Raw genomic sequence first — 25417 nt, 5'->3', positions numbered from 1 at the left:
CTCTAACATCACACGTTTTATTATATTTTAAATTTAAGGGAGCAGTAATAAAGGGTTACTATAGCATATAGAAGTCGCTCCATTCGATTACATTTTGACCACTTCCATTTGCATGACACAAATTTGATGGTGCCTTAATACCCATTGAAAAAATATGTATACAATATTTTGTTATGAAGTGCATGTGTTGGCTTGCAGGATTCCCAATTATTTTAGGTTTGTTATGTTTATTCCCACTTGAACGATCATGGTTTTACAAAACACTGGTAAACTAACGAAGAACAGGTAAATTATATCTATTATTAACTATCAGATGTGATACACAACTACCCCCTACTGATCCATTAACAGCTTATATAACAATTGTCATGTTTCAATCTCACACTTTATTTAATACAGTGAAGGACTTTCTGAAAGTGCAGCCAAGCGTTTGGAACAAGCTCAATTGAATGAAGTCTTGGATGAAAAGTACGGATATGAAAAGTTGAAACAACCATGTCAGAAACTTGGATGGTTGATCAATTTATCTGCGGTAAGTTGCTTTAAGCACGTCTTAAACTATTTAAGATCATGACCGATGGCACACTTTGTATCTAAGAGTGTTAAAAAACATTACATTTAAAAACTTGTATGCTATACACCGCATGCACAAAACTAAATTATTGTTTTGAAGGTTTCACACCAAACAGTTTAAGAGAAAAGTAATTGATGAAGCGATTTGGTGATGATTCAGATTTCTGAAGAATAAAAATTGAACTCTTTATGTTTTTTTTTATGTTTCCACAGGCTGATTGTCTTGATGAAAATAAACGCATGGTTAGCGCTGTTGATTATTATTTCTTGCAAGATGATGGGAAACGGTTCAAGGTCTGTTACATTGTTTTGTCTTAGCTAATGGTTGTAGACGATAAGGTACAACCTATTTCAAAGCTCGATTTATTTACAATGAACTTAGCGAATGATTGGAGCAACTCTGCGAAATGAATTAATTAAGGAAACACACAATAAACGAAATAACAGTACGCTACAAGCATTAAACGCACGACTGATGAATTCGTGGTTGCATCACACCACATGGCATTCACGGGCGAACAATGCCGTGTGTGACGTAGCGCGTGTGTGACGTATTCACGTATAAAGACGATATTCGTCTAGGTTGAAAAATAATTTAACTGTATGGTTTAGTAGACATAACTGGTAAATTACATGACATTTAGTTGCCAGATCAATCCTACCTGACGGCATCTGTCAATATCAATTACATAAATTTTTAGTTGTATTTTACGTTGTGGTTTAAAAGTACTGTTTAATTTAGTTAAACATTTTGAAAATTGCTGATTGGTTTAATTAGAATTTATAAATGTAACTTTTAATTAAATGATTAAAACCTTCATGGCAGCTCACATGTTATTATATTATATGTCTGTGGGGTATCTTAAAATATTTTGGGAATTTAATAATAATTTTTAACAGAAATGAACGAATGAATTTCTTTTACTTATCTTTGCTGACGCCTGGCAGCACAGTAAAAGTCATTACATTAAGGGTGTTCCATTTCCTTCACCCTGTGCCTGCTTCCAATTTACCACATGTGTAACTGTTGCAGTAATTGTTTTATGTTTTAATGTATGGATCACGCTAAGAATTTAAACAACCCATAATGTACCATAATTTAATAATTTATACATTTCCAGGTAACACTTCCGTACAACCCATATTTCTATCTTGCCGTAAAGAAGGGAACAGAACAGGAAACATTGTCGTATTTGAAGAAAAAATTTTCAAGGATTCATACAATTGAAGTTGTCAAAAAAGAAGACTTAGATTTGGTGAGTTTAAGTTTATGTTTAATTTGTTCAGTTCTAGTTTGGTTCAAATATTTTACACAGCAAAAATATTCAAATGAGTTATCATAGTTTTACTTCAGTAATGCTTTTCTGAACTTTTAGTTTGAGCTTTCACGAATTTTATCATTTATATATTTCAGCACAATCACTTGGTTGGTTTGAAACGAACGTATCTTAAATTATCTTTCTACCATGTTGATGATATGACAAGTGTGAGACAAGCTGTTCATAGATCAGTGAGGAAAAACAAAGAAAGAGAAAAAGATTCCTCAGTGTATAGCAATATGTTTAGCAGGTATATATATCTAAATAAATCTGTATCAATAATTTTAACTGTTCCACTAAAACAAATTTATTTCATAGCTGTTGCTCCAACCAGACCTAATGCGCTTCCCAATAATGAATTTTCTTGAAAAAACAGTAAAATAGACAACAACTTCTCTAATAAATATACCATAATTTCAATAACTATGCGCAACAAACCTTATCCAGTACTATGACGCCATCATATACTGTAAGTGATATTGTGACATAGCTAGGTGTGTTGCCTCACAATCGACAATATGGCTTGCCCAAATAAAAGCAATTTGATTATGAAGCTGTTCGTTGCGTCAGAGCTCAGAACTGCACAAATACATAAATGACATATTCATATCATACATATATATAATTATACGTTAATATGAAACGAATTGTTATGCAGCCATGAAAGTAATTCAATTCTGTCCACTGGCTTTTCTAATAATTCTGCCGATGTCGGCACTTTTTACCACGTTGCACATGCAAAACTATTTTATATAAGTTACTACTAATTACCGAAAGCTTTGCGCTACACATTAAATAAACCTTCCAGGGTACAATTTTACTTACTTTTTTAGTTGTAAGAACATAAAATATATTTTGAATTATATCTTGCAGTGAACTTGGCGGCCAATCTGAACAGTCGTACGGCTCATCCAGTAAAACACAAGAACAATTAGATAATTTAGTTGACATACGAGAATACGACGTGCCGTACCATGTTCGTGTAGGGATTAATTTGAAAATTCACGTTGGTCTGTGGTATAAGGTTCAGTATCGAGGGAATTCCTTGCCACCCATCATCACACATAGACCAGATTTGTTGGAAAGACCGGTAAGTCCGTACTTCCTACTTTGTAATAACTAATTGTATTTTCTATTACATTAGATTCATATTACATATAAACTGTTACTGTGTTACAAATTCAATATTAGTCTTTAGCTTTGCCATAGTAACGTATTAATAATTGCATTTGAGATTTAAAAGTATTGTGTCATTATTCATGATGTCATATCTTTGTTGGTTATCTGGTAATAACAAGCCTTAAAATTTGATTTTTCATAAATTTGAGGTCATATGGTATATAAAGAAATATTATTGACTTTGTACTAACATTTGAACATGACTTGGTCACATAAATTTGCAACTTCTCATTAGGATCCTGTGGTGCTTGCATATGACATAGAAACAACAAAACTTCCACTCAAGTTCCCAGATGCTGAAACTGACAATATTATTATGATATCATACATGATAGATGGACATGGATATCTTATATGCAACAGGTATATATATATATTATATCGGAAAACTTTACAATATTTTTTTGCTTTATTAATACATGTATATTTTGTTCACGAGAAGCCAAATAATAGGCAACCCTTCTTTGAAACCTGGCTTTCTGTTTACCTACTATCTTGTATAAAGTTTCTGTTTACCTACCATTTTGTATAAATTCTGATGTCACAGATTACTTCCAAGCGCCAAGCATAATTTTTAATCGCTTTCTTTAGACTTTTGACTCTATCACCGACTGACAACTCCAATATTATAGACTGGTCAAAACTAATTTGTATCACCATTTTTCTATTTTAATAATATATATTGTAACTTTGCAGTTTTTGGAATAATTGTCATTGATGCGGGTGGAAAAATGCCCCTGAGTATTAGTTTATATTTTAAAATGTTTTAAAATTGTTTTTAATTATCAGAGATATTGTGTCGATGGATGTTGAAGATTTTGAATTTACTCCAAAACCTGAATTCGAAGGAAGGTTCACTGTGTTTAATGAGAAAGATGAGGTATACATGACTTAACCTATGGCTCCCAATCCTTAATTAAATCGCAAAAGCCCCCCTTTTTATTGTTTGAGCTGTATCATTTATTTGTAACATGTAGGCAAACCAAAATTGTTTGAAATGGGAAATTTAATAAACTTTGCTTTTACTTAATGCAAATAATTGCCCAACATTTGGCTAAAAAATGTTAAGACGGTTCTTTTTTATACTTAAAGGAATACTTTAAGACAGTTTCAAAGTTAATTTTACTTTTTCTATCCAGCTAAGCACAATCAACCGATTCTTTGACCATGTGCTTGAAGTGAAACCTCATGTGTTCGTAACTTACAATGGAGATTTCTTTGACTGGCCGTTTGTAGAATCCCGAGCACGAATACTTGGGCTTGACATGTTGAGAGAAATCGGTTTCAGCAAAGATTCTCAAGGAGAATATAAAAGTAGACAAGCCTCACACATGGATGCTTACAAGTAAGATGTTAATATGTCAGAACACACAAAGAATACGTCTGCTAAATAAAGGAGTTCAAATGTATATAAAACAGAATGAAGTTTTTTGACAATTTTTCTAAGAAAGTATTAAATTGTGTAGGAATTTTGACAGATAATAGATTTGTTTGTAATCATTGTTCATATCGATCACTAGGTGGGTGAAGAGAGACTCTTACCTTCCAGTTGGAAGTCAAAACTTAAAAGCTGCAGCAAAAGCTAAACTTCGATATGATCCTGTTGAGCTAGATCCGGAGGAAATATGCAGGTCATCATAATATTGTGTTCTGTTATATATCTGTTGTATTTATATATGCTTACTGTTAGGTTATAACGTATTGCTTTTTCTCTTTTTATATATCACACACGGACACGGTGTATTTATACAACTCTTGCCCAACTATCTAGTGCTAATGCAAGTGTCTTTCTGTACACCAGATGCACATCATATGTTGTATCTACTATCTATACTTTACATATCATAGGCTTACCTTATTATATTGTATGCAGAATGCAAATAATATTATAAATAAAGAAACCGATCAAGTTTGCAATAAATTATATTTTCATATTTCTATTCGTTTTTGAAATCTTCATTCATGGAAGATTTATTATAAAATCAATTTTATAATGACATCATCACAATAATTAAAATATGATTTTGAAGGTAAAGGTTAAACCATTTTTTTCACTACTTCCAGACTAGCAAGTGAGGAACCACAGACACTTGCTAATTATTCAGTGTCAGATGCAGTTGCCACATACTATCTCTACATGAAATATGTTCATCCATTTATATTTGCACTTTGTACAATTATTCCTATGGAACCTGACAGTGTGTTAAGGAAAGGCTCAGGTACTTACTTGGTTTTATGGCAGTACATTCCATTTTTATTAATGTTTTTTATTTAAACAAATTTCTGCTGGGTGGTACAAATAACACATTTGGTCAAATTTGTTGAGTAATTTGATTTTGTTTTGATTTTTTCTGTATGACTGACAATTTTGACAACCAATTAGTGGCCACTGGATTAGAGTAATGTCACTTATGTGTTTTGCTCAAGCACACATGTGAGATGTAACATGTCCATAATAGCAATTTCTAGCTAATGAACTAGGCCAGCATCACCTGTCTTTGAAGCTCTAACCATATCCACTGCATACTAAACTATACTCTCATTATTACTTTGCTACAATTATTCTTTACCAGGAACATTATGTGAAGCACTACTGATGGTTCAAGCATTTCATGCTAATATTGTGTTTCCCAACAAACAAGAAACTGTATATAACAAACTTACAAACGATGGACATTTGCTTGATTCAGAAACCTATGTTGGTGGTCATGTGGAAGCATTAGAATGTGGTTGGTGACTTTTGGCTGTTTGTATATCAGGACATTCTGGATGTGTTAGCAGCACACCCATGTTTTAAAGATATTTTATAAATTACCAACACATGTTGAAACATTTTAAATAAAATATTATTAATTAGTCTTGCAGCAAACTAACCATATTTCACAGCACCCAGTTTCAGAAACCCTTGTCTATATTGTTTTGTTGTTTGTATAAGTTAAAAAATTATAATTTATTTTAAATATTGTTCATTAATATGATTGTTAATAAATGTTTAAATTAAGAAATGATAAGTCTGCAAATTTCTAATAGTTGTGCCCCTCAATAACATAATTAATTTTCTGACATATTTATACAAATATGGTATCCATCCAATCAGGAGTTTTTCGTGCCGATATTCCATCGAGTTTTCGTGGTGATCCAACCGCATATCAAGATCTCCACGATCAAGTTGAAAGAACAATCAAATTCTGCATTGAAACTGAGGAGAAAATCCCTCTTGAGGAAGTTGTTAACATGGATGAGGTCTGACTTCTGAGTTGTTTAGGTTACTTACATCACAATAAAATTATATATTTTATAAAAATTTATTATCAGCATGCATTGATGGAGGTGCATAAAATATTAATTTCCGTCAAAGAGAAGTCTTTTATATAACTTGACTTGTATTTTTTCTTTCACCAACCACCCACAATGGTGATTCCATCATAATTCATGTCATTATCCAGAATTTATTATTTTTTAATTGATATAAGAAATATTACCTGTTAACTTTTAATAATGTCAAGTAAGCAGTTATTACCGCTTCAACCATTAGATTTATGTTAACCATTTTTCTGGTTATCCAGCTAGATTCATAAAAAAAAATTTTCAACAAGAGATATTCGATAAATTATTATGTTTTAAACTTACAGGTTTGCAAAGATATCAAACAGAAGTTGCTTTCACTTCGTGACAATCCTATACGATCAGAAAACCCTGTGATCTACCATCTTGATGTTGGTGCAATGTATCCAAACATTATATTAACAAACAGATTACAACCATCAGCCATGGTAAATGAGACCACGTGTGCTGCGTGTGATTTCAATAAACCAGGTAAGTTTCAACCGTAAGATTTCTCAAAGTGTATACTGTGTGTCATAAAGTTAACAATAATTTTCGAAAAGTTTTTCCATATATTTTGCGTAAAAGTTTAGCAAAGTGTTTAATTAAAGGATCAACCTGCCAACGAACCATGAATTGGATGTGGAGGGGGGAGTATCTTCCCGCATCCAAGAACGAGTTTCATCGGATCCAGCAACAGTTAGAGAACGAACGAGTTCCGGATCCCAACATACCAGGAAAACAAGTTCCTTACCAAGAAGTATCAAAGGAAGAACAAGCAAACCTGGCTAAGAGCAGGCTTCAGGTAAGAGCTGTCATTTGATTATGTAGTCATGAATTGGTTTTGGTTTAAGTTAATTGAAGACGTCTTAAAGCACATACGCTGTAGATGGGAATTGTGCCCATTTCTCTTATACATAAACAACAAACTCAGTTGGCATTCAATATGCTCAATAATCTGTTCACTCTCATAGCTTATAATAACTTCGAACCATGGAACATTTATATACATTACAACAATTACCTGACACAGGATACACAAAGATAAACTGTGACTTTACAACCCCATATTTTGCTGGAGTGTCTAGAATAGATGGTTCAATTACGCCCCACAATTGTGCGGTAATTGTCTAGAAAAGTTGGAAAGAATGACGCAGAAACCTACATGCATTAAATATATGTTAAAAAAATATAAATATATGTATATATATAAATAAAGACTAAAGTAACATAATTGTGGAGCATAAATTTAAAGCAAGTGACTTCAAAATTAAAAAAAAAAATTAAATTGAACTTGTGTATTTGAAAATCCATTTTGTTGTTTTATGAAATGCAATTTTTGTGGATTGTGACTTCATTGGCCGGCTCATACTCGCAAGTGTCATGTAAGATGTATTAGATTGGTTCAATTTAAATTGTTTGTTTCATTTTAGGCTTATTGTCGTCGTGCTTACAAGAAAACTAAAGTCAAAAGATTAGAGGAAAAATACACTACAGTGTGTCAGAGAGAAAACTCATTCTATGTTGACACTGTTCGTATGTTTCGTGATAGGAGGTTAGTGATACAATATATATTCAATATAGACATCATATTGATGGTGGATTTTTACATTAAACATAATTACTCAACCTAAAAATTTCACTTTTTGATTAATGTTATAACTTACCACCATAGACTTCAAGTGGCAAAGTTTGCTGACCAAGCCAAAAATTGTTCTGCACTGTAGTATTAAGTATATACGAGGGTGGGGGAAGATGAGACAGCTTTTCAATCTATTTTCATGTCCCATTTAGTAGTTAACCAAGAACTTCAAAGAATCATAAACGGCATCCTTACGACTTCCATAGATTGTAGTGAGTTAATGTATTAAAATTTATTATATGAGATATATATCAACCCAGATATGAATTCAAAGCTTCTTTAAAACGTGCGAAAAAGCAAGTTGCTGCTGCCATGGAAACTGGAGATGCTACTGAAGTTAAGAAAGCTAAGGGACTTGAAGTTTTGTACGATTCCCTGCAACTTGCGCACAAATGTATTTTAAACTCCTTTTATGGTTATGTAATGAGGCGTGGGGCTCGTTGGTATTCAATGGAAATGGCCGGCATTGTATGTTTTACTGGTGCAAAGATTATACAAGATGCAAGGAAACTTATTGATAAGATTGGTGAGTCTATCACTTTAAACTTACAGTATACCATTCAAGGCTGCAACTTTAAATAAAACAATTCATGGATGACAAAATAGTATGTAGTTGGTGTTTACGTTCTCAACGACATTGGGCATGAAATTTTGTTTTTCCCAGCTAATATTTCTGCTACCTTGGAACAAAACTGAATTACTTACACACTCCATTTTTGAAATTAAAATAAACCTGGACTACAAGCAAGAAAAAAATGCAGCTAAACTGAACTGTTTAGAGTTATTAAATTGTGATGTAATGATAATAATATTTGTCATTAAAGTGGCCTGTAATGATATAAAGCATTCAGTTAAAGTTTTAAAAAATAGAAAAAAAAACAACAAAAATAATGATAACTTTAACTTATCCAACCAAAAAAACATAATATTGTTAAATAACAAAAATAACTAAGGGTTTGTGGCTTATGGTTACTCACCTAATACGTTAATTTTAAATTGTTAAAGAATTAATAATATCAAGACGAATTTAAACTTGATATCCAACCAGGTCGACCACTGGAGCTTGACACGGATGGTATCTGGTGTATTTTACCTTCAAGCTTCCCTGAGAATTACACAATAGAAACTACCAATGCTAAGAAACCTAAAGTAACAATCTCATATCCCGGTGCAATACTCAATGTAATGGTTAAGGTAAGATATCTTTATTATAATAATAATACAACATTACAAACCCTGCTAGCAAAATGGTTAAAATACTAGCTTTGTAATCAGAATGTAAGTAAAAATATTTATTTTTTTAAGAGCAAGTTATTCACGAATGTGTTGGTTGTGCTGAAGCAGGATTTTTTAACTAACAATTTGTTGTCTAAATATTACAATATGAGAAAATGAACTCGTGTAACTGAACCATCTAGTTTAAACAACATTTCAATGAAAAAGAAAATATTAAACAAAATTAGCATAAGTTTATTTAACTCTTTTTTTTACCACAATAAAGATCATGTTAATCAAAAACAACAAAGAAACTGAAATTAAAAGCAAAACAAAAAATGATAAAACACAAAAGATAAAAATGTATGGAAAGTATTAAAAATTGTTAAACCCGACATTCAATAAACTTACAGTAAGCTACAATTGGTTAAATAAAACCAAATAAGATGCGTTTGGAAGAAGTATGCACGGAGGTATAGCTATTTTGATAATATAAAGTGATCAATTCAAAGTCACCTTTTTTTAAAATAAAGACACAAAAGTTTGATCCACCATGTTATTTTAGGATAACTTTACAAATCATCAATATGAAGAACTGACCGAGCCATCCACACTTACTTATGAAAGAAGAAGCGAAAATTCAATATTTTTTGAAGTGGATGGGCCTTACCTTGGCATGGTACTTCCTGCTGCAAAAGAGGAAGGGAAAAGTTTAAAGAAGAGATATGCCGTGTTTAATTTTGATGGATCTCTTGCTGAGTTAAAAGGGCAAGTGTAATTGTTTCCATGGCAATTAGAAGCGAAGTAGCCAACACTTCAAGAAATTTGAGTTTAAAGTCAACACACAAGTATCTAAGTTCTTAACACCCAACCAACTGTTTATATTCGTTCAAGCAATCTATGCAATGTGTTTGCTTGTTGTTACTGTACACAGTATTATAAACCTGGATATTATACTGTGTGCAAGAAAACACTGTTAGCTTTCTTGTTCTAATGAAAATTCCTTATAAGATTTTGCTGAAATAGCAGTTTCTGAAAGAAATATGTAAATCTAATAAAATAAAACTGTCAAATTTTTTAGGTTCGAAGTTAAGCGTCGAGGTGAGTTGCAACTTATAAAGATCTTTCAATCTTCTGTGTTTGGTGAGTTCTTGAAGGGGAAAACACTTGAAGAAGTTTACCAAGCCATTGCTAAAGTTGCTGATTATTGGTTGGATGTCCTTTATAGTAAGGTTGGTGTTGTATGTGTGTAATTCATTACTGTAAAGATGTGAAACCAAAGGGTAAAACAAAAAATCCCTTGACGTTTTGACAATTGTATTAATTTTGTCATTGGAGAGTACGTTTCTTATGCACCTTATATGTATGGCTGCTGACGTTTGTGCAGATTTATAACTTTCAAGGCATCAAATGTGAGTTACGGTATATCAGTGTGCCACTTGAATGTAACCACCATTTGTGTGCTTTGAACTCTAAACTTCCGCCACAACTGTCCTCACATTCAAATGGACCATATTAATAACAGGCAGGCAACATGCCAGATTCCGAGTTGTTTGAGTTGATCACTGAGAATCGTTCAATGTCACGCAAACTTGAAGATTATGGAACTCAAAAATCAACATCAATCAGCACAGCTAAGAGGTTTGTGAAGTTTATGCTAGTGTGGTGTGCGTGGTATGCTGTGAGTGTTATTTGTAATATAGTCTGCACATTAATATGGTGTGTATTGTTGTGTGGTGAAGTAGTGAAGTAATGTTTAGCATATTTTATTTAAATTCCTTTGTTTTTATATCTATGTACATAATTTTATCATAAATGATTCATATTTTAAGATACATTTTTAAAAAGCTGTGTTTGTTTTATTAGACTAGCGGAGTTTCTTGGTGACCAGATGGTCAAAGATGCCGGGTTATCGTGTCGATTTATTATCTCACACAAACCAGAGGGCGCACCGGTCACTGAGCGTGCAATTCCTATGGCCATATTTCAGGTGAAAGATAAAGTTATGCATGTTAACTTATAGGATTTATTAAAAGCCGTTTAATTAATGTCCTTTCTTAAGTTTGGAAGATATCTTTTTATTTATTTTCTATTTTCTGTTCTTTGGGGGGGTCTCATTTTTAGAGCCTTACCCGTTTAATAAATTTTAGTAATTTTTTGCATGTTAGCATGGCAAAAAACAGGCAACTTTTTCTTTAGAACCACAAATAAATAAGTTTCTACCCGTAAATGGTTTTATTTAGCTTTGTTTATAAAATTATTTGAAATAGAAGTGTGACCCAGTAATGCAGTTCAGCATAAGTGACAATATTTGTATTTTCTATAGTCCGAAGACAGCATTAAACGTCATTATTTAAGAAAATGGACAAAACAAGGAAATATGACGGACTTCGATATCCGAGCAATATTAGATTGGAATTATTATATTGAAAGATTGGGAAGTGCCGTTCAGAAAATCATTACTTTACCTGCAGCATTACAAGTGGGTTCATTTTATGTTGTATTCTTATATGAAATATGTGACGATTTAATGTTTTAGCTACATGGTAATTTTTTTATTTTATTTGGATGTGGTCAAACAGCAAAGCTATCCAAGAAAAGTGAAGTCTGGAGGAAGACCCATATCATTGCAATGTTTTCACAAAAAAATCTCAAATGTATTAAAACTAATTTATAGTTTAAATGTACTGATAACATGTTATTTAGTTTCGATATGGTATTATTTTGTCAGAAAAAGTAGCGCTGCATAGACATTAAAACAGCATAGATTTGGAGTCTGAGAATAAAGTTTTTTAAAAACAATTTTTTTATTTTCAGGGAATTACAAACCCAGTCCCAAGAATAAAACATCCAGATTGGCTGCACAAGAAACTAATGGAGAAGAATGATGTTTACAAACAGAAGAGGATTACCGACATGTTTCAAGTGTGTACGAAAAAACGGCCACTGGATGGTAGTAGTGAGGAAGAAGGTGAATATAATGTTTCTATGGTTCTATCTTGTAATATGTAGTTTAATTATTTTTATTAACTCTTTATTTTCACGAACTAAGAGTTATAACATGGTTATTTTCATATATAATTGAATAGTTGATGTCTGCACATGAGCCAAATATAAATGCAGCCTTGTATGATTGTGTTTTTTTGTTTATGGTTGAAAAATGACCAATCCATCACTGACCACTGTGTTAGCATGTGCCTTATTTAAGGACAGACATACCATATGCCAGCAAATCAAGTGGAAGTATTTTGTAAAACAACTGCACATCCAATAATGTCCATACACCATACTGATAAATAACTTGTCTTCATTGAAGTAACTTGAATAAATAACTTGTCATCATTATATTATGCTATTGGTTTTAAAATTATTTTTTGTACTATGACAAGGGGAATATTGCTTATTAAGAAAACATTGTTTTTATTGTTTTCCAATTTTAATGAAATTCAGTTGGTGTTTCCCCGAAAAATCACCCCAAAGAATCACAAAACAAAAACATACAGTACCAGTACTACCATGACTTATGATATTTTGTTGATATAATTTTCCTAATTATAATGTTGATCAGATGTTGTTGTTGATATTGAAAACATTGGTTCAACATCAACACGCGATCCTCTTCTACCATCTGTTACAAAGAGAAGGAAGAAAGATTCAATTGAACCAGTTGAGGTTGGTATGCAAAATATGCATGTTTAGCAAGTGATGATCATATAATGTTATATATATGTATTAAGTATATCATTATCCTTTGAGTATTGGTGAACACATACAGGGGAAATGGAAAGTAGACCATCATTTGTCACAACCAACAGGCATAAAATGACTAAAATGTTGGGGTTTTAAATTTGTCAACCGCAGTCTTTCTTAACCCTTTGTTTGTTTGTATTGTCTTGAATATATATCTTCTTATATGTATATTGTTTACTTTTTGCTTTATTGTTTGTGTGTAAAATGTAGTTTGGGAATTCGTTAAGTTAAGGGTTGTGTCATAAATATTTTTGTTAAGAATTCTATGTACAAATGTTATCAATCATTAAAAATATGAATAAAGTTGTTTTTAATTTATTTTTTTTTGAGATATGAAGATCAAAATATCTGCAAACTGCAATGCTATCATAGAATTACAACAACTGTAAAGTCATATACTCTAACTAACTTGGGTCTTTTTATTTTATGTTATATGAAAACCTCAGTCCGCTAGGTAAGACAAAATTGTCATTACAACAATGTTGATTTGTTTATCACAGAATGATGTAGGTGATTGGAAGTCAATCCTTGGTTCTCCTCCACCAATCAGTGACCTCTTCACGGGGTCAAGAGGTCAACGAGATGAATGGTTGAATTTTCATTACAAAAAATGGGAATTACAGAAAAAACAAAGAAAAGGAAATAAAAATATTACTAAAACAAGAACAGGTTTGGGTTTGTTCTATTATTCGTCTTCTATTAAACAAGATTCAAAAAATATTTCGTACTATTTTTAAACCGAATAGTTTGAAAAAAGTCCCGGTTTGGTGGCAAGTTTAAATTAAAAGTTATGTTAAAAATGTAAAAAAATTATTTGTTTGTCAATAATGTGCATTCGATTGCTGTAAATAAAATCAGCTGATAAAAATAATGCATAGAATCTTAATACTGTATACAATATTTATTTAATTAAGTTACTCTTTTTTTTAATAATATTCGAAGGGGGGGTTCCGGACTCCTGTGACCCCCCTCTATACGCCCCTGACTCTCCCTGAAATTTGGGTGTTTGCCTTCATGCGGGTAAAAGTAAAAAGTTGGTGAAAGAGATGTTACAGGCGTATCAAAGGTGTAATTATTTGAGTTTAAATAAAATGAACCGCAGGCAAAGGTTTGGATCGATTCATCCACCAACAAACACACAGTATATTGAACTCAAGATGGCAGGTGCTGCAAGCTGTTGAAACGGAAACACCTGGTTTGTTTAAAATATTTGCTCTTATTGGATCAGAACTTCACACGCTAAAAGTAAGAGAATTGTTTTTTAAAACTTTGCTTCATAACCTAACAGCTAAAAATGTTTAATTTGGTTAAGTCACTAACGACAGTACTATAGTCACAGAAATTTACACAGCATTTTTATGTAAGTTAAATTATTTTTATGTATACTTACTAAAAGTTAAGTACACGGTCCAAGAGTTTGGTTGCTCGGTTTTGCTTCTAATTTTCACTTAATATTTGGTTTTATACAACTGTCTAATTGTTTGTTTTTGAAATTTCAATTTATGTGGGTTTCAACGTCGATATTAAACTGAACATTATTCCTTAGTTGCTTGCCTTTTATAGTGTAGTAGGGTGAAGTGAGATGGTCCTGTTTTCATTCGGTTTTCTCGTCCCATTTGTTAGTAAACAAACATTCAAAGAGTTATAAAACCCAATTTGTCATGACTCCTATAGGCCGTTGATAATCGTTTCAAACACATTCCGGATATTAGGACGTTATGTACTAAAGGTGTTATATTTTACCCCCCCCCCCTCCCTCTACTATATATAAAATTGCGTTATTCCATCATCAACCACTATACACAGGTGTACGTGCCGCGAATATTTTATGTCAATCAGAAATCAAAGAAGGAACCGGGTAACAAAGATGTTCCGTGGAGGAAAGTGTTTCGATTGTTACCGAGGTAACAATTGTTTATTACGTTTATTATAAAACCTTAATAATTTGGGATGTATTGCAAAATGTCGACTCGCAATGTGCTATTGTACAGTGTATAAGATTTAACACTGAATAATAAAGAATATAACAACTCATATTTGCTCCAGGTCAGCGCAAGTGTTAAACTTATATGAATATCGAATGACTGAAGAACAATATCAACAACATATTTGTGAGATCAGAAGTGAATTGATGAGTCCCGATATAGTTGGTGTATATGAGATGCATGTACCACTTATATACAGATTGTTAGGTGATTATGGATGCATGTGGAAAGTATCAAGATTGGTGAGTATTAATTCTATGTAAATTTTATAAAAGGAAATTATAGAAATTTTTGTACATTCACCTGGTGATCACTTTAGTTATAACATATCCAATGGGTTATTATAAACCAGTCACACATATCAGCTTCCAAATATAACATAGCCTGGGCACTCCTAACCAGAATACATGCTATATTCATATACCAAATGCTCACATTCAAGTTACAGCAAGAGTGTATTAAAAATGGTGTATTCAATATTAATAAGTATTCATGCCTTTATGCTCACTGTCATCTCACTAAGAGTCCACCACAAAACATCTATACTTAACTACATTTATTTTATTACAATTAATACTCGAATATAACAAGATTATTACAGGCATCACGTAGTTTGTCAACTATGGACACCGATACTTTCGATCACGATCAATTTGAACTTCAACAACTTGCTTCAAATTCATATCTTGATGAAGGGACTCTTAAACAAATTTATATTTATCATCAAATTATAGGTAAGTTGTTAGAATTCAAATAAATAGGTATTGTTTTAGGTATATACTTATTGTATCTGTGTTTCTCAAACTATGTGTCGTTAAATTCTCACCAATTTAAATATTTAATGAAACAAGTTTTGAAAACATTGATATGCACCAAACAAATCCACATGATGGAGCAGTTACAGAAAATCTTTCACCAAGCATTTATTTAAGCACTGAAGATGTTTCACTTCTTTCTTAAACAATAACAATACTTATTTCTATTTATTATTCCAGGCAACAAACAAATTATGGGAATCTTCATCAGCTCATCTCACAAAGCTGTGGTTTATATCCTGGATAGTGTTCGAGCAAACAGATTGCCAAACTTACAAGCTTTGTTTAAGTAAGTTTGGACTTGATAGATATATAAAGAAGTTTTGAGTATCTGACATCAATAGACACATTGTTAGCATGTTGATTTAAGCTGAATCATGACTGGAGGAAAACAGGATAAATTGAGATTGCTACCATTGTGCAAGTTTGTGTCCCTGGCCAAGACACTAAATTATCATTGCTTCAACCCAGCGGTCATTATTGAGTTATCTAAATTGGAAATTATACAGAAAAAAAAACACTTACAAAGTTATAAGTGCATAATCCCACCACATATGGTATGATGCAACCAGAGGCATAGAAATACCGAGTAGAACAAGCCATTGTTACCTAAAAGACAAACTAAATGGCAATTTGGGTCCAAAATAACACAGTAGGTATAGGGAAAATACATGTTTTTTGGTAAATTACAGAAAAACTTGGGCCTAAAAACAAATTTAAAGGTTGAAAAGTGTTAAAATCATGTGTTATTTGTTTTCTGTATCAAAAAAAGTCAAAAATAGAATTAGAAGCGGTTGATTTGTGACATTTTAGTCATTTAATGGGGCTAAATTTATATATTTTTTTAAAACAATGTTTGGTAAGGTAAATAGAAGCTGTTTTACACTCTCCCACAAACGAAAAACACAAACAAAACCTAACAAGTTCGTTTAAAGCAATTGCCAAAGTCACTACTTTTGCTCTATTTTGGACGCACAAAGATGGCAGTTGGACTACTCAGTGTTTATACGACTCTGAATGCAACACGCATATTAATGTGTTGATGGAGTATTGAACATAAACTTAATTATGTTCATTCATTCATAGATATAACTTTTTTTTCAAGGAACAAACGAACAAAACTTTTATCCCAAGATGATGTGAATGAGGACGTTCTGCCTCATCCTGATTATCAGTTTGAAGCAAGAGTTGATGTTGATGTGAAGCAGTTGTATCGCAACATGCAGGTTAGTCTGGTGATATTAGTGATTTTTATGGGTTGTGGAACAAGTCGAACAACATACGAAAACCTTTTTTTATCTGAAGAGTAGATACTGATAGCAAATTAAAGCTGTTTTAATTCCGAATTCCATTTTATATGTGTGAGTTCCACAATGGGATTTAGGCCAAAATTGTCTATTACCCCATGAGGTGCAAATAGGTAATACTCTTATAATTTTGTCATGGATTTTATTAAACATTATGCAATAGTAAGTGATTTTTACTTCTAGATTGTATAGCAAATGTCCCAAAATTTCTTATTTAATTTAATTTATAGTAGTATCAATATACCAAATCCAACACATCAGAAAAAACTTTGACAGTGTTTATATTGAGCAATATACTTATGTGCTCTATTCTTATAATAGCTAAACGACACAGGAAAGTGTGCAAAATTCAACTCTCTTTCTACACTTTCAGAAAAAAAAACAATGAACTCTGTATAGATACGTGTTGTATCGCTCAAAATATTAATATATCAACTATTAATGTATCACCTTATAAATTCATGTTTCCACCAGAGATATTTATCAACGTACAAAGATGAAAGAAGAGGACCAACCATGATCATCTATCAATCAACTTCAAGTGTAAAGAAAATCAAATCGAAGTTACCAATTCTACATGACTTTCCAATAATTCACATTCATAATAATAATGCTGATCAATTTAATGATGAACTTACTTGGCAAAAGGTTGGAAATTATTTCAATATTTAATGTAAAAGCACTTTTTGAAGGAGATTTATTTTTTGCTATTTTTTGTGTAGTGTAAACTTGCTTAATCCAGTGATTACGCGAGGTGTATCTGGAAGAACGCCAGTCACTAACAACCTACCTTATGTAAACAATCAAGTATAAAATACCTTTTTTGGTTGTACATCTGGCTGTAAACACATTTTTTATCATAATTAACCTCTTACACATAATTTCCATGGTTTTAGCACTTTAGTATAGTAGGATGGGGGAAGTTGGGACACATTTTAACTCTATTTTCTCGTCCAATGTGGAAGTAAACAAGGAACTTTTGAAGAATTGTAAAACTATATGCTCAAGACTCCCATAGACCAATGTTAACTGTTTAAAACACGATCAGGATATTCGGATATTATGCGCCGAAGGTGTCCCATCTTTCCCCATCCTACTATATAAATATCCTAATCCTATATTAACCAATCTAATTGAAAAGTTTAAACAAGCATACACATTCTCAGGATGCATCGAACATAATGGTTGACCACTTCCTTGAATCCAAGTTAATATTTCCGCGATTACTTTCATTCTCCAAATATTTTCACATTCCCGTTGCCAACTTTCCATCTCCGCTTGGAACTTTTGTGACAGACCTGTTATGCGCAAGGTTTGTTCATTGTTGTATGTATTTCATCGACCAGATAGTTTGCTGTTCCGTGTCCTTTATATGTCCATTCTTTCATTGTCTGTTTATGCTGTGTTCTCCAGTGTGTCAATACCCATGGTATCAATGATTATGTCCTCGGTTTAATTGTCTCTGTTATAAGTATTTCTAATTTTACACAGCTTTAGGAATTTTTTTTATTATAAAGAAAATTATAAATTTTTAAATTAATTCTGGCATAATGTTGGGATGAAGAGTATTATTCAACCGAAACAAATACAAAACAAAATAGTTGTATATTTTTTTTTTGATTTTCACTCCTCAGGCATCTTCGAAAACACAACCACGTATTATGGTGTTCAACAGGTGACCAACCTGATGTTGGTGGAATGGAAACTGAGGATAAACGAATAGGTTAGTGGTTGTGCAATTTATGTAAAGTAATCAACTACACTTTTATTTATTTTTACATGGCTTTTCATTTTTATTTTTCGAAGAAATTTGAAAAATATTTACAATTTTTTTGTTTTAAATATATTTTAAATTTTTTGTTATTTATTTTTAGGAATGAATCAGAGAAGAAATGCTTCGATTGAAATCAACAATAGTGGTTTTTATCAAACAGTTTGTATTCAACTTGATATTTCATCATTGGCCGTCAACACAGTCTTACAATCACACAATATTAATGATACTGAAGGTATGTGTCTATGTAACTGCTTGTTGCAACATCAATCAACAACCTAGATTAGTGCCTTTTCCTTCCCCAATCTTTTGTAAAGTAAAAAATCTTTATTAAAACTTACTGAAAATGCAATCAAAAATAAATACTCAAAAAGAAACAATAGCGTATAAACAAAAAACATACCTTTAATTTTGCACTAATGCAAATGACGCCATATTAGCTATTATTAAAAATGAGCAAAAACTCCCAAGCAAAGGGGTGTCCTATAAAGAAACCATGATAAACTTGATAAATATGTAAACAATTTTAGTCTGCTTTTAATTCTTTTTATTTATAACCAAGAGCTGTAACTTGTAATACTACTGCTTTAAGTTCATGTTAATTTCTACATAAATAAGCCACTGGCATACTTTGGTTGCTTTAACTTATATAAAAGCAATCGATACAGAATACACACCACACACAGAACTACTTGCTGTATTCACCATATATATGTTTTATGTTATGCGTGTTTATTAGTTTAATGTTTTCAGTCATACCCTTCCATTTAATAATAAATCGATTGTTAAAGGAGCTTCTAGCGGGGTTTGTTTCGAAGGCGATCTTGTAAGTTCAAGCAACTCAGCGATGGTGTGTTTGGCAAATTACGATGAAACTGTTTTATGTTCAAGCACTTTCAGGTAACAACACGCTATAATACACAGTAGTTGTGTTCACCTGTGGTAAAAGTACAAATTTATTACTTGTATGATTAATAGTTATGTAGGATGATTTTCCTTATGCTTATAATGTGTCTCAGAGGATAATAATTGTTTTTCTGATTTTTAACTGAAATATATTATTTACATTCATTAAAACTGCCAAGCTAAATGGAATGGGATGTTAAAATGTTGGTATGAAAAATAACCTTGCAGAAAACATGCTTTAGATTTATATTTTGTAATATATGTTCTTGTTTAACTGCTAACATAGTTAGAGTTTACTAGACTTACTCTATGATGGAATATAATTGCTACTTCCTATGCTTGAGGTTCTGCACAAAGCAAAACTCCAATGTGTTCTGTTTAACAATAATATTTAATAACAATAAAAAAGATAAAGATTGTTTGGTACAAAGTATTGCTTTTTACCAAATCAAACATTGATCATCAAACACATTATAATGCTGTTCTTCTTAACCAATGTTAATATATGTAACATATTAACATTGTTCTTAACCATTAAAATTTGGTCAAAAATTGAATGGGTTGACTTAAATAGTGGTTTGAAACAGTTCTTTTGAGTAACTGTAAAGGTTAAATCGTTTAACCTACACAAAAGTTTAAAAGATAAATCTAGTTTCTAAAAATTGAGTCGCACAATCTTTGTTATTTGTTCATGATTAATATTTGGGTTGGTGGACTATGTTGTTAGGAAAGCACTTTCACTTAACAGTGTTTATGTTAACCTCAGAATCCTCAAGTCCATGATATTAGGTTGGTTGCGAGATGTTTCCGTACATAAGAACCACCTAGCTGATAATCAACTACAAAACTTTCACCAGTGGGTGACAGACAAGAGCTCGTTATTTTACGATCCTTCGATTCATAAATCGTTGCAAATGATGATGAAAAAGTTGATTCTTCGAGTAAATTAACTTTTTAACGTCTAATTCTACTAATTATTATCCAGTAAATTATTATCTTAAGTTTAGATAAAGTTGGTTCCATTAGTAGTTTTTTCATAACCTAATTCATTAGAATCAAGCAAATTAGTTGTCTTAACCTAAGTTAACTTTGCTATCTAGTAAATTATTATCTTTATTACTAACAAATAATCTTTATTATTAACAAATAGATATCTAATTTTGAAGAATGGTTTGTAAAGTTTACTTTGTAATGATTGTTTAACAAATTACCTTTTCTGCTATTACTACAAGTACAAGGCGAATAGATTTTTAGGAAATTGATGTTTGTGCACCAAAGATTAATTCATTAAAACTTGTTGCTTAAATTTCTGGTAACTGGTTTTCTGCTTATATAGCAAGTTTTTATAACAAATAGTTTCTATGATTAATTTACAAAGTAATATATAAATTATTCAAGTAGTATAAACCTTGGTGTGAAGCGAAAAACCTGTTAATATTTTTATTTAATTAATATGAATTATAATTACATAGATAGTCATTTTTGTTAAGATACCTTCAATATTGGTAGCTTCTGTAATAACTTTAAAGTTTATATATAACTTGTTTTTGATCATCCAGTTATTATCTGAGTTGAAAAGATTAGGTTCGACGATTATTTTCGCAAACTTTTCCTCCATCGTTCTCTGCACGAAGAAACAAAATGTGGAAGACACGTTATCTTACATGGAATATATCAGCAACTCCATTGTTTCCAAAGATATTTTCCATTCAATGGTGCTCACTGTTAGAAAGGTACATATATAAAATTACTTCAATAATAAAAAGTTTTGATATGTTAAATTGATTAACATGTTAACATTTGTTTATAATTTAATATGCTAATAATGTTCAGGGCCGTAAATTCCGCTTTAAAGCTCCCTTTAAAGTAAAATACAACCTTTTTTGAAGCTTAATGCTTAGATTTTAAGACCATTTCTGATATTCCTAAATTTTAAACAAATATTTTTTAAATTTTAAGCACAGATTTAGTAATATAAATTAAATTTATTTTTTTAGCGAACAGGTTTTCTACCGTAACCTGTAGCTATTCCCACAATGTATTATAAAATCTGTAGCAGAACATCCAGCTTCCAACTGTACAGGTGAATATGAGGGCTTGCATACATATTAACATTAACTTGTTCCTATAGTGCTGGAAACATTTATTGTGGATGGACAACGCTAATTATGGTGGTATGAAGGTTGTTTTGAACCACACAAGTAAGTTTATTGTGATGTCATAATAAGGTATATAGTAACCTTTTATGATGATAATGCAGACCAAGTTAATTCGGATTCAATCACGAACAAATTAGCACCAACTGGTGACGTAATGGCTGAAATGAATTTTGTGTTGGGTCAATATTTACCTTCGCGTGCAGAAGTGCAACAAAACTTTGAAGCTGTTATTGCTGGTTAGTATCTTTGTCCTATTCATACAATTTATGCCTGCTTAAGATTTACAAATTAGTAAGCTTTTTAGTTTTCTGCACAAATAAGAAGTTTGACATGTATAAGTAACTAGGAATTGGAGCAATTTCCATTGGGTGTCCCGCCTGTACAGCAGTTTCAACGGGTCCACATAACAAAAGAGTTTTTTTTCTTTTTTTACTGAATTTGAATTAATATTTTACCTAGATTAAAGTTCAGTACATGATAAATTGCATTGTGTTGTTCAAGTATAATACTTGAACAATGTTCCAAAACTAAAGTCTGGTTTAGACTGCAGGTGATGAACTGTCCGTAGGTTTGTTAAATGTGATATTCACAACTACCTTACAATGTTTTTCTTTTACTGTGACTTGCCTTATTTATTTTAAAAAGCGACAATTTAGTAAAAATATTCCAGAGTGTCCTCCATGCAAAAGTTTTTAAACTGTTGTACTGACCACGGGACAATGATACAGGACTCATATTTATTCATATTTACCCTCAGGTTACATATCTCTGGTTTACAACGAATATGTTAAAGAAAAATCGGGTAGAGAACCGGATTCTACACCCGTATTACCCCGTGGAAATACCCAAACCCAGTTATCGGAAAGTATAAATGTTGAAGATTCAAATAAACCACATATTGTGACTTTCTCACAACAATTAATCAATAAAGATGTGATGGAACAAATGTTCAGGTGAATGTTTCACACTTTTATATTGCTTCTACTGTGGATGTGTTAACCCAATGGCCACTAATGGGTTTTCCATAATGTCAGTTATACAGAACTACAAAAACAATGACAAGGTTAACCGGACCAAATGTTTGAAACAGAACAATTATGCTATTACTTTAAATTCCCAGGGCATTTTTTTTTATTGGGAGTGTGCTGTAGTGATAATAAATAAAGATATTTATTCACGCAATTGCTAAATTATTTTTTTCCTAAAATGTTCCTTTTTGTGCCTTTGAAAGTAAACTTTATTTAAATATTAAACAACAGCTTTATCAACTAACTACAACATTAAATAACATATTCTCCCACAGGACTTCAACCACAACCCTCAGAAAACTAAGCAGCAACGATGCAAATATATTGTCATCTATGTTTCCACGGTTACCAGGTAGTCAACTTCAACTCAACAACCCAACGTTAGAGTTGGTCAAATCTATCTGTCATGTCTTGTCACTGGATGAGAATGTTACAGCACAGGTGATAATATTTCTTATTATTATTGTAATTTGCTAAAGGTAAATTTACCCAAGCAACATACAAAAGTGATAGGTCAAATTACTTTGTTGAATAAAAGTATTTGCATTGGAGTTTCTGCAAATTGTTTCTGCTTTAACAATGTTGTCAATAGCAGCAAGAAACTGCATTTGTTTGTTAAAATATAACTGATACAAAAATACCATTTCAAGACACTTTTTGTTGCAATATCATTAATTATTATTTTCAGTCTTTAATAAATTAGTGTTTGACTGTAAGGCCTGAGTTGGATCCTAAACAATCCAAAAAAAAGTTTTTTTTTGTGATATTGTTATTTTTTGTCCAACTTTTCTACAGTATATATTAAACTTGAAATGAAATATGTTTCATGAACAGGTTGAAAGTTTACGACGAAACTTGTTACGGTTGATTGGTGTTGGTGAGTTTGCGCCATCAGCTGATTGGATAGATCCGTGTGCCTCGTACATTATTGGTCACATGACCTGCTCGTCGTGTGCGTTAAACCATGACCTTGATGTATGCCGACACGCCGTTACTGTGGATGGGACGTGGTATGTTTGCCATATTTAAAATGGTAGTGCCAACAATTTTCTTGAAATCTCTTAAATGTCAAAATATTTTAATAAATTGCCGCAACAAACTAAAAATCTTTGGATCTGTTGATGGTTCAATAAGTATTTAAAATAAGTATTCATATTTTGTTATTAATTACCCAAAAATGTGTGGCACATTTGAGTCTGTTTCATGGCAACATCAAAATTTGAAAACGAAACTGGAGACTTTAATTTTTAACCATGGACAAATATCTTAAATATGAAACTTACCATCAATCATAATATTACTTAACTTGTATGTTTCCCTTAGTAAGTGGCTATGTAGAGGATGTCGTCATCCGTATGATGAAAAATGGATCGAACAACAACTTGTTGAAGACGTTCAGCGTAAAATGGTTGAATATAATTTACAAGATATCGTTTGCAAAAAGTGTAAGTTGGTCAATCAATCAAATATGAACAGAAGATGTGAATGTGCAGGTCAGTCTATGTTTTGTATTGTAGGGTTATATGATTGGTGCTAAGATGCAGAAATTGTTTATTGATTGTTGGTATTAGTTGTAAACATCATTCATGTAACTTGAATTTGTATTAATACATTATGGCAATCTAGCGTAAAGGAAGACCATTATTATGAGTTTATTTTCAGGTGAATTTCAACTCACGAATCACTCATCTTCTTTCAAAGAAACTTTAAAAATATTTCGAAACATTGCCAGTTTTGCTAAGTTAGATTACCTCAATAAAAATATTGACTGGATTACTTCTGCTATTTAAGCATTCTTCTTAATAATTGTAAATGAATTTAAGTTTGTGAATGTAGTCAACAATATCATTTTACCAATGTATTTTTATCGTACTTTAGAAAGTTGTTTATTTGGGCGGCAAATCTTGACATGTGGAATATATACGAACATATTTTTTACGAATTTTTTCTTGTTTATGTTTGGTTAGTTTTGTGTAAAAAATCATTACATTACACTTGAATAAATGTAACTTGCTTTTTTCTTGCTCAGCGGGCCGTAGCACAGTTGGTTATCGCGTATGCCTTTACCCCAGAGGTAATGATCCTGCTCCAACCCAGTGGTCACTAATGGGTTGTCCAATTTGTCGGCCACACATAAAACTTCCTGAAAAAATAATCACCGACAAAGTACCATCCTTTGTAACTCAGAAGCTGGCACGAGGCATATACAGAACTCTGGTGTTTTAACGACTATCGTTTTCCGGCCACGCGAGGATAAAGTAAGTTACACATTTATAACACGGGAGTTCTGTTTCATACACCTCGTACCCGTTGGCAAGCTACTACAAATATAACGTTGTAAGCAATTTATTTGCGTTTGGCTGACAATTAGGAGATTTAAACAACTCATTTAGCGACCACTGGGTTAAGCAATGTTCGTTAAGTGTCTCGCCCTGGGACGC

At 31.9% G+C, this 25417-nt stretch overlaps 1 protein-coding gene across 3 annotated transcripts; it reads left to right on the top strand.

The window, feature by feature from the left end:
• Positions 1-116: 116 nt before the first annotated feature.
• LOC149735294 (DNA polymerase epsilon catalytic subunit A-like) lies at positions 117-24985 on the top strand. 3 transcript variants are annotated; one of them, XM_089878166.1, is made up of 46 exons: positions 117-285; positions 400-532; positions 787-867; positions 1695-1829; positions 1988-2142; positions 2766-2982; positions 3307-3434; positions 3861-3951; positions 4211-4416; positions 4592-4702; positions 5136-5290; positions 5645-5800; positions 6169-6314; positions 6704-6887; positions 7007-7200; positions 7829-7950; positions 8298-8563; positions 9086-9231; positions 9818-10020; positions 10334-10484; positions 10778-10893; positions 11119-11242; positions 11579-11734; positions 12070-12223; positions 12821-12924; positions 13503-13671; positions 14105-14247; positions 14809-14906; positions 15049-15229; positions 15589-15721; positions 15983-16091; positions 16908-17028; positions 17584-17757; positions 18276-18421; positions 18744-18832; positions 18984-19118; positions 19675-19783; positions 20556-20730; positions 21349-21522; positions 21921-21990; positions 22050-22184; positions 22706-22901; positions 23252-23417; positions 23811-23986; positions 24300-24469; positions 24639-24985. In XM_089878166.1, the coding sequence occupies exons 1-46, from the start codon at positions 248-250 to the stop codon at positions 24764-24766; spliced, it is 6669 nt and encodes a 2222-aa protein (XP_089734292.1). In that variant the 5' UTR covers positions 117-247; the 3' UTR covers positions 24767-24985. The 3 variants fall into 3 exon arrangements, with proteins under 3 accessions (XP_089734292.1, XP_089734294.1, XP_089734293.1); XM_089878167.1 differs by having other exon boundaries at positions 215-285; positions 674-867; XM_089878168.1 differs by lacking the exons at positions 20556-20730; positions 21921-21990; positions 22050-22184; ... (3 more) ...; positions 24300-24469; positions 24639-24985 and having other exon boundaries at positions 21349-21514.
• Positions 24986-25417: the final 432 nt, after the last annotated feature.

This window comes from Ciona robusta, chromosome 5 (genome assembly GCF_009617815.1).
Source record: "Ciona robusta chromosome 5, ASM961781v2".
Lineage (NCBI taxonomy): Eukaryota > Metazoa > Chordata > Ascidiacea > Phlebobranchia > Cionidae > Ciona > Ciona robusta.
Note: the sequence above shows the minus strand (reverse complement) of the source record. Positions and strands in the feature narration are given on the sequence as shown.